This window comes from Lagopus muta, chromosome 1 (assembly GCF_023343835.1).
Source record: "Lagopus muta isolate bLagMut1 chromosome 1, bLagMut1 primary, whole genome shotgun sequence".
Classification (NCBI taxonomy): domain Eukaryota; kingdom Metazoa; phylum Chordata; class Aves; order Galliformes; family Phasianidae; genus Lagopus; species Lagopus muta.
Window position 1 is genome coordinate 191514667 of NC_064433.1, and position 15760 is coordinate 191530426.

Below are 15760 nucleotides of genomic sequence, written 5' to 3' on the forward strand. Positions count from 1 at the left end.
ATTATCATTTTCTGCTTTTGGCAAGGTGACCTAACACGGTTTACAGTGTTAAGAGATCCTTTCTCCTGTGTTTGTACATAGAATAAGTTAAGGTTTACCAACTGTAAGGACCTTTTCAAATGTTAAGACGTTTGCCTTTCTGCTCTCCATCTGGCTGTCTCACACTCAAAGGAAGACTTTTGAATTCAGTACGGTTTCTGCAAGACTCAAACCAACAACAAAAATAACCATTACCTTCAGATAGCGAAGAACAACATGATTTTTTTCCAGCTTAAGATGTCAGCTAGATATTAAAAGCTTCTAAGAATCATGATATTCATTACAGGCTTTCAACCTACCCTTAAAATCAACAGCAGCTCACTGTGAAATGTAGCTCCTGCGTTCTCAGATATACACACCTAGCTCCTGTAAAGTCAATGTGTCTTGTGTGATTAGAAAACAAACAAGGTTTTGAGGCAAAAATGATCTATTCCATTGTGTGCACGTGACAATTTTAGTGCAGTACCTGGATCACACAGCTGCTCCTTTTTTCCCATTAATGGATAAAAAAACAAAAATAATTTAAAAAAAAACAAAGCCTGTCAGATGGCCTCATGATACATTCAGAACTTGAATCATCCTTTTAGCTGCTTTCAGATACAATTTCTATCTCACAGTTTTTGTTCTCAGAAGCATCTCAAGCAGCTCTGGTGCAAAGCGTGGCTCTTTATCTGAGGGCACAACCACCTACCATGGAAATATCCTCTCCTTAAGAAAGGATGGACTCTCTTCATGGAAGGATTTCTAGAGATGGGAAACCAAAGAAACTCAGAGATTAACAGTGTAAGAATGGCATAAGAAGAGTAGACCCAGCTGCAGCAGGTGAGGTGAGACAAAAAATGACAAAAAGGTATTGAAATCTGAATTCCAAACTGGAGAAGTAGGGCAGCCTAATGACTTAAACACAACGGAGGATTCTAGAATATCTCCTTACCAGAATCTCAGTCAAACCCAATATGGGAGTCCTTGCTAAGACAGAAGTGCTTCACAGCTCACCTACCACGGCATTGTAAGTAATAAGCAAAAGAATTAATTTGAAGAAATCCAGTAAGTTTCCATACAGTACATGCTATATATTGTCAGTGAATAATAACTAACTCAGAGCCCAGAAGATGTTTGCATCACTGACTTTCCAAAATCCAGCCTTTCATAATTGCTGAGAAAACCCAACTACACAGGATCAGCTGGTTTGGCTACTACCTTCAATCTGGAGCTGCTTTCACTTAAGTTAGCACTAGGAGGGCTGTCTAGCAATTAGATTTCAACTTCCACCAGCCATTTTTAATATCTTCCACTTCAAAGTCCACAATAACTGCACTCCAGAGCATCAGGAAATGAAAACTTCTGTCTCCGTTTGATATTTCAGAAGGACCTTGAGGGGAGAAAAGCGAGTCATCCTGACGGGAATTCTGCCAGTAGGTGATTACTGAGCTCCCTACTTGCTAATGTGCATGAAAGATCGATGTCAGCTTCCTGTTATTCAGAGAAGCACAACCCAGTGACTCCAGGCTGGAGCACCAGACCAATCCTGACCTTAAAGAAAAGGAGAAGGTACTTTTTAAATGACTGATTCCTACCTCTTGCAATTCAGGTCTCCTTTCCATATGCTAAGGAAGTCTTGATGTCCTTTACATGGACATTAACTGAAGCTACTACTTGTAGCAATTCAGCTGCAACTTACCACAGTCCAAATAACAACATGGGAAAAACACTGAAGGAAACAAATAGCAATGTGACTACTGAACTGTATAAGCTGCGTATGAAAACTTACTCAAGAACCACGAGAATTGGTCCAGATGCAATACAATCTAATGGGTTATTACAGGGACTGATCTCCCTAAGCTGTTCCTTTTTTTTGTTTGTTTGTTTGTTTTTTAAATTTAGAAACCTAAAGACCAGGCTATTATAAATAGTAAGAATTTTAACATTTAAAGGTTGGTAGAACACCACAGGAAACTGTGATAGATTAAGCAGATTGGAAAGGAATACTGTATTAATCCAGCTATGCATAGGTTCAGGCAAATAAGAAACGTACCTTAGTGTAATATTATGGGAAAATCTGAGAGGGACAAGTCAGAAAGGGCTCAGGTAAGAGCAACCAGGAGTACTACAAAGGAAAACAGGTGGCCAGCTAGGAGGTTTTGTGCTTGAAGTCAGCATCCCAGACCTGTGCTTTGACCTCTCTTGGCTGCTGCTGCCTTGCTGGGTCTGCAGTTCTCTGGATCCTTAAATATACACTGGTATCCTTCAAACAAAACTGCACAGGTAAACCACTCCAGCGATTCAGTGGATCAGGGAGGGGTAATGAGGTAATTTCAAGGAAAAAAAAAAAATAGATTAATTATTAACAACGCAATTTGATTTTTATCTCCAGTGCTTTCATGAGCAGTTCCAACATGCTGCATCAAGCAAGAAGTGCTGACTTACAGCTTTATGCATCTCATATCCCAGCAGCAGAACTCATCCCTTGGCATTCAGTGTACCCACTCAGCCAATATTTCTGTAGATGCTTCTACTCCGATTACAGTATTGCATGACACGTTTGTGTTCTTCAAAACAACCAACGTGTAGAAGGTAATTAGAAGAGAAAGCTCTCAATGCTGCTGACTAACAGAGCTGGCGTGAGCAAGCTCCGTTTGAACACCCACACTGTACAGGTATTTTCTAATGCACAGCCCTCTCCTTAGTATGTCTCCTTACAGCTTCTGAATTGCTCTGGGTTACAATTAAGTTATCCTTTTCCTGACTCTCACCTCTATGAAAATCGCTTTGCTACTGCGTAATAAAAACACTAAAAAATTAGAACCTAACAGGAGACTGTTCCAGCACTGATCTTATTCCTTATGTTGCTCTAAAAATAAAATAAATGCGTGAAAGCAAATTTTAAAATAACTCCATATGTTTCTTCATTAGAAACTGATAGCTGCACAACCATGTAAAATAATGCAGATTTCAACTTCGATGGTGAAACACCCATTGTTGGACTAAGCAGCTTTTGCTTTTCCCTCTCAAAAGCAAAAAAAATAACTCATTACCTATTTAGTTTCTATTACTGCAGTGTCTGAACCACCCCAGTCTTCTGTGTATTTATCCTTAATACCCCTGCAAGGGGAAGACAGGTTAGAAGAGAGTATGCCCAGTCACTCTACTACCCTTACCTAGCACAATAAATGACTTAACCACATCACCTCTTCTAATTATAGTTTCAAAGTATGCAAGAGTAAGAACTGTAGTTCTTTAGTTACCAGTTCTTACAGTATTTAGCATAATGGAGTTCTCCTCCTACTGGAACTCTTAAAGAAGATAACAAAATGAAGGAAAAGCACATGACAGCCCCACACGTGGATGTGTGGTTCTTCTGAGGGTGTGAGTTGAGAGCATGAAGGACAGGGGATGTTCTCAGCATCTCCTCTGTATGGGATGAAACCAGCTGTGGAAAGAGCATCTGCCCAGGACATCAATGTGATATCTTACTTCAGGATTCCAGAGCAGAGGTTGTCCTTCTGTCACTTCAAGGGCACTTTTTCCAGGGATAGAAGGGAGATACTCAGCAGGGCTGCTGTGGGCTTGGACTGTCCTCCTTCCTCTGTAGTTCCTCACTACTGAAGGCCAGTTTTGATAATTATCTTCCTATGGCTTTAACCATGCCTATCACATCCAGGCACGCCTACAATACAAGGTATTCTGAAGCATTAATAAATATTTTTGGGGTCCAGAGGAGAGTATTATACTAAATGTAACAGTATTTGAGAACGAAACAGAAGTGCCAGAATATATCCTTGACCATTTTCTTGAGTCTGCAAGAAGTCTAAACAAACAAGACAGCGAATACCTCCTTACCACTGTACTTTATTTCCAATCCAAGGCATCCACAACTAACTAGACTTCATTTTCATTACCAGTAGCTGATATGCCATCTTTGAACATTGCTTTTCTGGAATATAGGAAAAGAAAGCATTATTTCCCTGATAAACACGCACCTAAGACACAAGCAGACAATCAGTTGGAAGTATACCTGGAAGGATTTTGCAGGTAAATCTGAAGTTAAAACAGTTAACACAGACACATCATTTGCAATATCAATCTAGAAAGCACACTGAAAGCAAGTACCTACATCTGGAAAATGCAATCAAAGTGTAAAGAGATTAGGCTGAGATGATGTAAAGTTTGAATATTACATATGATAAGCTCATTGCTGAAGGGCAGATTTGCTGCCACTACAGCCTTTACTGGAAACAAAATAAAACCTATTTGAAATGTTATTTTAAGACAAACTGATGTCAGACTGCCAAGAAGCTACCAAGAAAGGCAAGCTTACTCTCGAGCCAGTGTTAAAACTGAAGTGATTATGATGATGTTTGTTACAGAGATCATCCATTTAATTTGATTTTCATCATACTTAACTCCTTCTTGTTCACCTTTCCTCTCCTACACTGGGATCAGTGTACTGGCTTCACACTCAGTGCCTGCATCAACTCCTCTAAGCCTGAGACTCTCTGAGCACAGAAGCACAGCTTCTGGCAGCTGACGTTGAGTTAGCAGAGTACATCCAGCTCAGCATCCTCCACCCTTACTCCAGATGCAGTGCCTTGAGGCACAGTATCCTATGGGTATGGTCTCAGAGGCTTTGGCAGCTCCTTCCCAGGCACTGTGCAGTGAAGCATGAGAGCTCAGCATCTCTGAAAGGTGAGCAGCAAAAAATAACATGGATCAGTGTTTTTTTCAAGATACCTGCAACACTAACTTTAGAAAGCTTTCATCAAAATCCAAACCCTCTTGCTTGCCTGCCTTCCTGACTTTCATCATGGATTTCTCATGAGTGTCCAGAATGATAAAGCTACAAGTCTCTCCTACTGATGATTCATCTCACACGGATGATAGGAAAATGAAAGGGAGGATGGGGTGTGATAAATGTAAAACAGAGCACATTGAGATGATGAACCAGTAGCAACCACAGCCTGAATCAGACACACAGCAGCCACTACAATACCAGTTGATGACTTTTTCTCTCTCATCAGCAAACCAACAGAAACCCCCATCCAGAATTAACTGCCACTTTTTCTTGCAGCACCTCCTTAAGAACCGTATGGCTGCCAACAAAATGATCACAGAATCACAGAATAACCAAGGTTGGAAAAGACCTTCAAGATCATCCAGTCCAACCACCCACCTATCACCAATAGTACTCACTAAACGATGCCTTTCAATACAACATCCAAACCTGCTGTAGGGAACCTGCTTTGGCAGGGGGGTTGGACTCGATGATCTCTGGAGGTCCCTTCCAACCCCTACAATTCTGTGATTCTGTATGAGATAAAGAAAATAATGAAAAAACCAGCAACCATCTGATCTCTGATATGACTGACTCTTATTACTCTTACTTCTAAACATCCAACTTTACTTCTTTTAGTTTTTTTTCTTCTAAGTACGTCACCTTTAAAGTCTTTCTAACAGTTTGTAATTCAGGTGACAACCTCCTGCAAAGACTTCTGTACCTCACTCACTAACCCAACATTTGAAGGCTGTGTCTTCTCCTGGTCTGCTATTTGTAACTCCTTTTACTTGTCATTTCAACGCAACTTGCATGTTCTCACTCGAAAAATTAAAGTAGTTGCCTATTAGCCCACAAATGTTGGCAAAAGCTATTTATTAAGTTCTTTACTGTGAGAGTGGTGAGGTGCTGGAACAGCTGCCCAGAGAGGCTATGGATGCCCTGTTTCTGGAAGTGTTCAATGCCAGGCTGGATGGGGCCCTGGACAGCCTGGACTGCTATGAAATGTGGAGGTTGGTGGCCCTGCAAGTGGCAGGGAGTTGGAGATTCATGATTCCTGAGGTCCCTTCCAACCCTGGCCATTCTATGATTCTATCTATGTGAAAATGAAGATTCTTCTCCATAAAGACAGTAAGTTTGAAGTCTAAATTCAACAATCTCACAATCTAAACCAAATATGGGAAGAGAGAATGCAGTGCATTGAAGACTAAAGCTTTACACACCGTCTTTGTTTAATACAGTAGCTGCAAAGAAACAATTCATATGTTAGCTGGAAGACATTTGGGCAGGAAGAAGATCTATTGTGCAAAGATAAGCAAACTGAACACAAAATGAACCAAGTTCCCAGCACAACTGCTGGCTCAAAGACTGACAGAGGAAACTTTTAGAGGACAGCTCTGAGACAAATGTAGAAGTACAGTAAAAGTGGAAGAAAATATAAATTAACACAAAAGACATATGGAAATCACTGTGAGAAAGTTCAAGGACAAAACAACAAAAAGAATAGAAGACCTCACAACGGGATATGTTTAGGAAAAGGAAACATTTCTCTACAGCCTGCAACAGAAAAGAGGAAAAAATACAGGCAAATTTAAGTATGATGGACTCAGTTTTAGCATTCGAGTATTGTGCTCCCATTGGACATCGTATGGAAGACAGTATCATAGGAAGATAAACTTGGGCCTTAAAAGAATTAACAGCCATCAAGTCCCAAACGCCTGAGTGAAAAACGACTGTGATATCACAGACCACAAAGCCATAGCAGCTTGGTTAAGTGAAGGAAAACAACATCTGCTGGATGATTTCACTGCCCTGCCACACTTCTCTGCTACTTCCCGAAGCATCCACGCAATCCAATTGAGCTGATTCTTCTTAGAGCCAACAGTCACCATTTCCAAAGAGCCACAAGCAATATAAACCAGCAATTCTCACCTGGTTTTCACTCTGCTGCTTCTGAAGAAAGTTATGATCTCCCACATTATGCAGCTAGCTGCAGCTTTATGGAGAGCCATTTGCAGAAGCCTGACCTGCAGGTAACAGAAGGCCATGAACACAAGCACCTTGCTTTTGCTCTCTTTCTAAGCTTCTGTTACCAAATCAAAAGTTGGTAGAAAAACCTTTTGCTTCTCCAGACTGCTCTCCCCTTCTATTCATTTCCACAGCTGTAAAAACAACTTGGGGAGGGGAGGGGGGGGGGAGGAAAAAAGACATTGTTTTTTTACTCATGAGCAAAATATCGCCCAGAGCAACTTTGACATATATACATCTTTATTTATAAATCAACAAGAGCCTGACAAGAACTGTGCCCTATGGGAGGAATGTGCCCTGGCCCGCTGCAGTCCAGAGCCAGCATAGACCTGGCTGTCCTTAACAGCACAGCAATGCTGGAAACTGCTTCAGAGCAAAGCCAGGTCTGCAGATACTATTTCACAAAGAAGATATGCAAGTAATTCTTCAAGGATCCCTGTGCTTCCTCATGGTAAGGTCAAAACACCCATTAGAGGGGATGGGAGCAGCATGCTTTCCAGTTGGGAGGCAAACCGTGGTCCAAACAGACAAATGGCTCTGACTTGGGAGCATGGAAATACATGATGAAGAAATGACAGTGGACAGAACTACCTTGTCCCAGAATCATCAGTGCTCCAGGCTATTATTAATGCTTAACTATCTTACAACAGCGCTACAGTCTCCTTCCTTTTGGTCTAATACTTTATCTGATTTCTGGATGCTGGATCTTGTCCAAATGAAGGCCCCTATCCAATTGCAATTAGCAATTACTGAAAATCCAGCCTACAGGGCAGTAGTATCTTGAGCTTTCACTGCAAATAATGAGCTCATTAAGGCACTGTGTAAGTAAGAGAGCTTCCAAGGTCATGCTTTATGACCATAAGGTTGATATACTGAAATCCTACTAGCTGGAAACCGCACAAGTCATACACAGACATCCACTGCCATACACCCCAAGTCACAGGGAAGCAAATGTGAAGGAAGATATTGAGAGGAAAAAAGGGTTGGTGTAAATTACACATTGTGTCCCGGATACCCACACCTGGTGCAAACTTGCAGGTAGAGGCAGATGTCCAGCTCACCCTCAGCATTGTCTTTCTCTAATTCTGCTTGTCTACTTTCCTGCCTAAAGCAGAGCAAACCTTGTCTTCTCCTCAAACCCAAAAGTCAGATCTCAAACTGAAAGCCTGAAAGTCGCCCAGCTGACAAGAACTTGTGGTGGTTCGTCTTCACCAGCTCCTCTGGTTAAAGAGAATCAATAGCACAGTGTTGCTTGGACCAGGCTGCAAGGGAAAATAACTTCTTGCTCACACAGCCAGCTGGAGATCCTTTAAGAGATGCCTGTATCACTGCTAGGTCACTCCAAGGACACTACATTCTGAAAACAAATCGAACCAAGGAATAACATCTCCCCAGCAAAACCAATGACAATAAAAAAAAATGACACAATAAACTAACGCCCCAGGACACAGCTGGAAAGCAAAATTGCTGCTGGACATTAATCTCAATTTGGAAATAAAGTTTTGGAATTTCCCTCAGGAAAGATGTGCAGTGTAGAAGGCAGGTTGAGTCACCAGTTGGAAAGGTCAAGAAATGGAGAGAAGCATCAGATGGTTGGGGGGGGGGGGGGGGGGGGGGGGGCTGAGCACCAAGGGTGCCTCTCTGCCACCAGAAATGAATGAATGAGAGCTGCTACCTCCCAGGCTGCAGACACACTGGTTCCCTTTAAAGAAATAAATAAGCCTGGTCAAGATACTTCACAGCACTGAGGGACATGGTTTAGCAGGCATGGTGGTGATGGATTGACCGTTGGTCCAGATGATCTCAGAGGTCTTGGCCAACCTTAATGATAACTTTATGACCTGCGTGAGCTAGCACAAGAAACCTGAGTATTTACACTCAGTTTTTCAGATGCACAAAAAGATCTGTGCCCAAATTGGCAAACATAAATGCTGCCCATAAAATCGCTGCAACCCTACCCAGAGCTTGCCTGTCTGGGATACTGAGATACTCAGATCTGTCAGTGGTAAAAAAGATCAGTGCAAAACCAGTGCTTCTGTTTTCTGAGCTCTAATATTGTCTAGAAATTTCTTTTTACCTGACACTTTCCTGACTTCTTTGTAATGCTTCCAAAACTACCAAAACAGTCAAGCGCCTCTAATTCATGCAGCAGCTTTTCTTCTCTGCTAATGGACTGAAAAATGGCTGTAATTAATGAGGCAGGCATGAAGAGTTGCACCGATAGAAAACTCAAAGCCAAAGGTAGGTAGCTTTGACTCGAGAACTGTTTGCAGCTGGACTCACTCCCAGCATTGTACGTGTTATTATTTGATATGCACTTTGAACTAAAAACTCTTTTTGCATTTTTTAACCTCTCACAATCTGTGAACCTTCCTGTGACCCTCTTTATGCCACTGAGAAAGTGAGAGAATGGCCAAATAGTGCTTGCAGGCACTGCAGGACAAAATGACCATATACCACTTAGCTGCTGGGCTTGAAAACAACACCAAGTTCCTCTGAACATTTTTGCAGTGATTAATATTATTCTTTTGTTTAGAAAACATCTTCCCCACTGTTCTACAGAAGGCTCCAGCAAATATGGAAAACGCATTACAGACACAGCAGTTTCAAAAATAAAAGACAAACTCCAAACAGACTGAAGACATTTTTGTTTTTCAGCTGGGACAGCTGTCACTAAAGGCTCATTTACAGGCATTCAGAAGTCAGCAGTGTTCCTTTACCATAATTCATTTTACATTAACCTTCCCATGCTTAGCTAATAATACATACTCTGCAGATTCATACCATGCAGTTCATAAGTTTCTCTGCTCCAGCCTGCATGTAGCAGAACTGAACTGTACAAATGCCATTGCTCTGTTACCATGTGGAGTGGCAGATGTCCAAATGCCAGCTGTACAAGTACTGAATGCGAAGCACTAATTATAGAGTAATTAAACGCTTTGTTAAACCATATTTAAGGCTTTTATTGTCATTTAGTAGCTATACAACACACACGAGTTTTAAGCACATCAAGGTGAGGGATAGAAGAGAACGAGTTCACTGGGCAAGCCTGGATTTTCCTGAAGCTTTTTACCATGCCTTTTAATGAAAGCTGTAAAAATTAAGCTATCATGAGATGACAGGTAGAGGAGCATCAAGGATCAGAGACCCACACACAGAAAAGGCAAGGCTACAAGATTATCTTCCAGCTGTAGCATACCCACATACAAACTAGGAAGAGAAATAAAAATAACACAGCAGTATTTGCCACTGACCAAAAGTTACTTGCAAGCAGAGACAGCTGTCTGCCTAACGAGCTTCCTTCTGCAATATCCCTCTTCGAATAAAGAGACCCTTCTATCAACTTCCTTTTGTCCACAGCACGAAAAACCAAGTGAGAAGTGTTCGTGCTGAAAAGCATCCCGCAGCTCCACACTGCTCTGTGCACTCCACCTGACATTACAGCCACCATCAATTAGTTTAATTTTCCCTTACCTTTTCATCTCTCCCGCCCCCTAAGTTGAGGGAGCTCCCTGAAGGAACCTGATAAGTTTAAAGAGGTGTTTAAAAAGTGTTGATGCGGCTTCCTGCAATCAGGTCATTAAAGCTGCACGTCCAAATCCCTTTCAGTCTTGAAGGCTGCAGGGCTGTGACACTGTCTTCTTTTTACACAGCACTTTAGAAATCATTGGTTTCATGATGCCTTTAAATAATTCAGCTGCAGCCAGGCAGCTGGGCTGATCACACCCAATTAATCCTCATGATTCTTCCTTCACCTGCCACTTCATGATAGAAAGAACAGACAGAGCTCTTGAAGCTAGACAGTTTGGCTTTATTTCACTTCATTTCTTTCTTTATTTTCACTCACACAGCAATATGAAGCTTTTCAGCCTCTGGCCCCTTTTCAAAGCCTCTGGCAAAGGAAGCAAAATAAAGCAGGATGTTCGAGAGGAACAGGTGAGAGTATATACATGGCAGTCAAATTCCAACATCCAAGATGTTTTCCCAACTTGAAGTACATTAAGCAAACTGATAGGTTCCAAAGTAATGACTCCCATGCAAAATACAGATACAGGTGTATTTGTTGACAGCTCAATTTTTATTTATTTTTTTTAAGGCTTGCTCAAAGAAAGCACAAGTATTTTTGCGTTAGTTTCCAACAGAGAATTCTCTGATAGTAGTATCTATGTGAACGAAATCTCTTCTATCTAACAACACAGGTAACAGCCAACTCACCTCTACCTCTCATCTAGACAAAAAATAGGAAGGATTTCAGAAACACTGGCAGAAGTGGCTCTAATCACAGAGTTGAGTTGGAAGGAACCTTTGAGGCCATCTGGTCCTTTGCCACGAACAGGGACACCTACAGCTCGATCAGGTGCTCAGAGCCCGGCCCTAACTGACATGAATCATTAGCAGACCAAAACAATGTCTCCTCTCACCCCCAACTTCCCCAAATATTGGTTCTATAAGGAAAGAACAGCTCAAGAAATACGGTAAACAAGCATTCAATGAAAACAAAAGGTAATAAAAGCATATTTTCTTAAATGAAGGTGGCAGAACATAGTGACACAGGATCAGAGGCCAAGAAAGAAACAATCTGACAACAGTTCCTTGGAAACCTGAAGCTGCTGTCAAGATGCTTGCCACAGTCTGTGCCAACATGAGTTTACTCCACCTGAAAGCAGTTCTGTTGTAGGCCATGCGCATTACTCACAGACAACAGCACAAGGCCTTATTCCACACAGAAACACCACTGAAGTTTGATTAGAACTGAAACCAAACACTGAGTTGGTACCAACAACAGATTCTTCTGACAGAGAATCATAAACCCTTTGGAACCACAGCACAGAAATTACGAAGATCAGTTATATCCACTTTTCAAAGCCTACAACACACGTGCTTCCCAGAGTATGGATGCAAGGACACAGTACTTATCATACAAATGTTCAAATCAAAACAGAGCCCAAGAACTGAATGCTATATGGGTTAAACTCACCTGAAACATCAACCCTGTGGAAACAAGGAATAAACTGTAACAACACGACTCACATTTGACCTTGTTCTGTTTGTTTGGGTGGGAGGGTGGTGATGGCGGTGGTCTTATTTCGCTTCTGTTGGTGCACAAAAGCTCAGATAATTCAGCATACACACACTGGGAGGTAGAAAGGATTAGTTCTAAAGAAATGCACCTGTACTGCTTGCCCTCTAGCTCATGAGAATTAATCCAAAACTCCAAGGAACACTGACTGAATTTCTACACCACACAATAGATGCATCAGTGAGGGATGCGAGAGTCATTTCAGCATCAAACACAGGCTGGTAAAGTAATTATCTTCATCTGCTTCTCCATTTCAATCAGTTTAATATTATTTAGTTAGTCATCCACCTACACAAGCAAGGAAAACTGGCTAGATGCAAACTCAAAGGCACGAAAAAACCAATTTTCCTTAGTTAAAGCACGAGTCTTTGAATGCAAGTCCTTGTATTTGGGGCATACGAAGGCATTGCAAACTTGACGTGCTAAATAAACAAAACAAAACAAACAACAGTCTGCACCACATTACCTTCACACCTCTGAACAGGTACAGCTGATGAACTGCCATTGCTTGCTGTTTCTTTAAGAAGTGAATAGCAAAGAACTGCTTCTGGAACACAACTGGTAGCAATTTCTACTAAAATTAGCGTATAAAAATAAATTGCTAAATGGCACTAGGAATTAATTTGCCAAACAAGCTTTCAGTTTGGCTCTTTGCACACTTCAGAAACCTGAAGAAAACATAATATTTGATTTGGACCCATCAGTATCCTTCAACTTTGGGTCTTCAATGATTTCTTACGAATTAATTACAATAAATGTTTAATGAAAATATTTTAAATACACCACCAGCTTAACTGAGTGATACCACGTCAGCCAGAAGTCCAAAAGTGATTTTCACTATTCAGTAAGGTAAGATGAAGTAACAGAGCTTTAAATATAATAAACTGCAACATCACAAATTACCACAGTGAGAACGGGGAGAGACGCAAGAAAAATATTTTTGTACTTTCTGGTTTCTTTGCTCTCTGAATTTGAGTTTTTGTTTAATTGCTTTTCTTGCTGAGCTTGGTCCATTTAAGTGCTGTAGCTTACAGCACAGCTTTTATATGCAGTTGTTTCAGCACAACTGACCAACAAACTGCGGTCTCCAACACTAAAACCATAAGGAGAGACCAAACCTTCTGTAATTAATCCCTTTTTACTTTTGCCCCTGAACACACACCTTTAATCTCATCTTCTTTGTCTAATCTAGAAGCAGATGAAAACTATCAGTTCACACACCCAACAGTGCAGGGGTTACTTCAAAATTTACATGCTAGCCAAATCTACTTTCACATGGTGAAGTACCAACTTCCTCTTCCCCATGCAGATTATCTCTCAAACCAATTTCTGCCAAGAGGAAAACACAAAAATACATACTCTGCAAAACTGTCACTCTATTTAAGAACTCCTACGTTTGTTCCACTTTAGAGTATTAAGCCCTCTCTTAGCAGCCTCTTTTCAGCCATAAATCTACACCCCAACATCCCTATTCCTCTCAGTTTCTATGCCATCTGTGCTCATGTTATTCACTCTTTCCCATTCCCACACTCTGAAAACCTCAACAATAAATAACAACTATTTCTTTTGGTCCTCCACCCATGTCAGTGTTTGTCACCCAGTCGCAACCCTGGAGGTACACCCAGAACCTTCACTCTCCTGCATGCCACGCTCTTCCAAAGTGCTGCTGAAGTATCCCAGCTATGCAAAAGGCCCTCTCAGGCTTCCCACTCCAAGCATTTCAGGGTAGAAGAGCCTGTTCAGTTTTCGAACTACTTTCCTACAGTTTTAAGACTTCAAAAGCACTCTCATCAAATGGACATGAAAGCCTTTGTAGGACAGGGCATCTGTCAGGTGGCCATACAAAACTTCTACATCATTTGAAGCCACAGAACACAAAAATACGTAATTTTTCAACAACACATTAGAGACAGGGCTTGATTCTTTACTCCCTACCACGACATACAGCATCTCAAGCTCTCTGAACCCAACAAGCCTGTTGGATGACTGCATAGTTCAAACGCCTTCCCTCCGAAATACACTGGAATACATTTAAATTCCTGACTGCTCCCGAAGAATAGAGTTTTGAGGTCCACACAGCGACCTGTCCTCTTGCTGCTCCTCAGAGCTATGCCAACAGGTGAGGCCCAGCTGCTATAAAGCACCTCGAGCAACTGGGCAACCCAAGATCAGGCAGCTGAAGATGCCAGCTCTGTATGAGGATACCCACTGCTGGCTGTGGACCTGTAGCGCTCTGGGAAGGCTTCCTTCTTTGGTTATCCACGCACTGCTGCAAGAACACCTTTAATGCAATGGCAAAACCCTTCAAACCCTTCACAACCTTCAGGCACCTTTTTGCTGCTTGGGCACAGCCAAAAGGGCAGAGTCTGGGCAGAAGGGACCACAAGATGATACACTGGGAGAAACGGCCTTCCTTCAGGCAGGGATCTGGGGGGGGGAGGGGGGGAAGGGACAAGCAAACACCTCAGGGATTTGGGGGAAAAGGACCCATTCTCACCCACCGGGCTGGCGGAGGGGTAAGCCTATTCCCCACCCCACACCATTCGCTTCCCTTAGGATCACGAAGGAAGGGGAATCCCCCTGCCCTCGGGCACAGCGTGTGCGGTTGGGGGGCTCTCACAACACCCGCGGAGGAGCACGAAGGAAGGGGGGAAGGAGGGGAAGCCCGGCTCCACTCACAGAACTCGGCGATGTGGTAGGAGACGGCGTAATTCTCCTCGCACCACTCCAAGGTGGAGGTCGGAGGGCCCCAGTAACCCTCCCGGTCAACGGCCGGAGCCATCGCGGCGCGCCGGCTTTAGGCCACAGCGGAGCAAAAAGGGAAAAAAAAAAAAAGAAAAAGAAAAAAAAAAAAGAAAAAAAAAAAAAAAAAAAAGGGGGGGGGGGGGGAAGGGAGGGAAGAAGAAGGTTGCCGGGCCCGGAGATCTGAGGGCGGAGAATCGAGCTGAGCCCGCCCGCTTAAAGGCGGAGCTGAGCAGAGGAGGCACCGCGCGTCGTCATGGCGACCGCCGCGGCCTCGGGGTGCGTCTCGGCCCTCTGTGGATTTGTTGGGTGTGGAGGTGGAAACGGCGGATTTAGGGGACACCTGAGAGAAAAGAAAGGCTTAAAGGCTCGGGGCAACCGTGTCGTGCCCTTGGGAGAGCTGAGAGCCCACCACAGAGCGCTCCCTGGGTGGCACAAACGTGGCTGCTTCTTTCACTGCTGTGTTTTTAAATGAAGAGGAAAGTGTTTCTCTGAGGGTGGGCAGGCAGGAAAGAGGTTTTTTTTTTTATAACACTGCCTCCCACACGGGGGTTCCTCCCAGCTGATGCCTTATTTAGTTCTTACGCTGCCTACTATGCTCGCACCCGGAATATGCAAAGTGTTTTTTGTTTCCAAAAGGAAACGTGGTCTAAAAAGGACTCAAAACACATGGGAAAAGAATAAATGTGCGAGGAAAGGCCTGATAACATTGTGTTCTGTTTATATTTCAGAGCAAAGGAGGAGATCTGGGAAGACCTTGACAGCCAGGCACAGCTCTTCTACCCGTTACTCACTGGAACGCATTGTGTGTATACACACAGACTTCTACATCTTATTTCTTCTCACCTCCCCTCCAGCACTGTATAGTTGTCGCTATTCATTGCAGGGGAATGGGACCAGATGGCCCTGAAAGGTAACAGGGACAGGGGGTTAAGGTCAAGGTAAAGGGCCAGGGAGGTGATTGTTCCCCTCTACTCTGCTCTTGTGAGGCCCCATCTGCAGTGCTGCGCCCAGATCTGGAGCCCCCAGTACAAGAAAGACAGGGAGCTGTTGGAGAGGGTCCAGAGGAGAGCCGCAAAGATGATCAGAGGGCTGGAGCA

General features: G+C 42.9%; 1 protein-coding gene across 2 annotated transcripts in view; it reads right to left on the reverse strand.

Moving 5' to 3' along the window:
- The window catches only part of ACER3 (alkaline ceramidase 3), a 55475-nt gene extending 40732 nt beyond the window's left edge, over positions 1–14743 (reverse strand). Inside the window, exon 1 of one of the 2 annotated variants that reach the window (XM_048944310.1) lies at positions 14598–14743. In XM_048944310.1, the coding sequence (XP_048800267.1) occupies positions 14598–14700 (103 nt within the window). In that variant the 5' untranslated portion in view covers positions 14701–14743. Of the gene's footprint in view, positions 1–10312; positions 10351–14597 lie in introns of those variants that run through there. The other variant, XM_048944317.1, reaches the window with a different exon arrangement.
- Positions 14744–15760: the final 1017 nt, after the last annotated feature.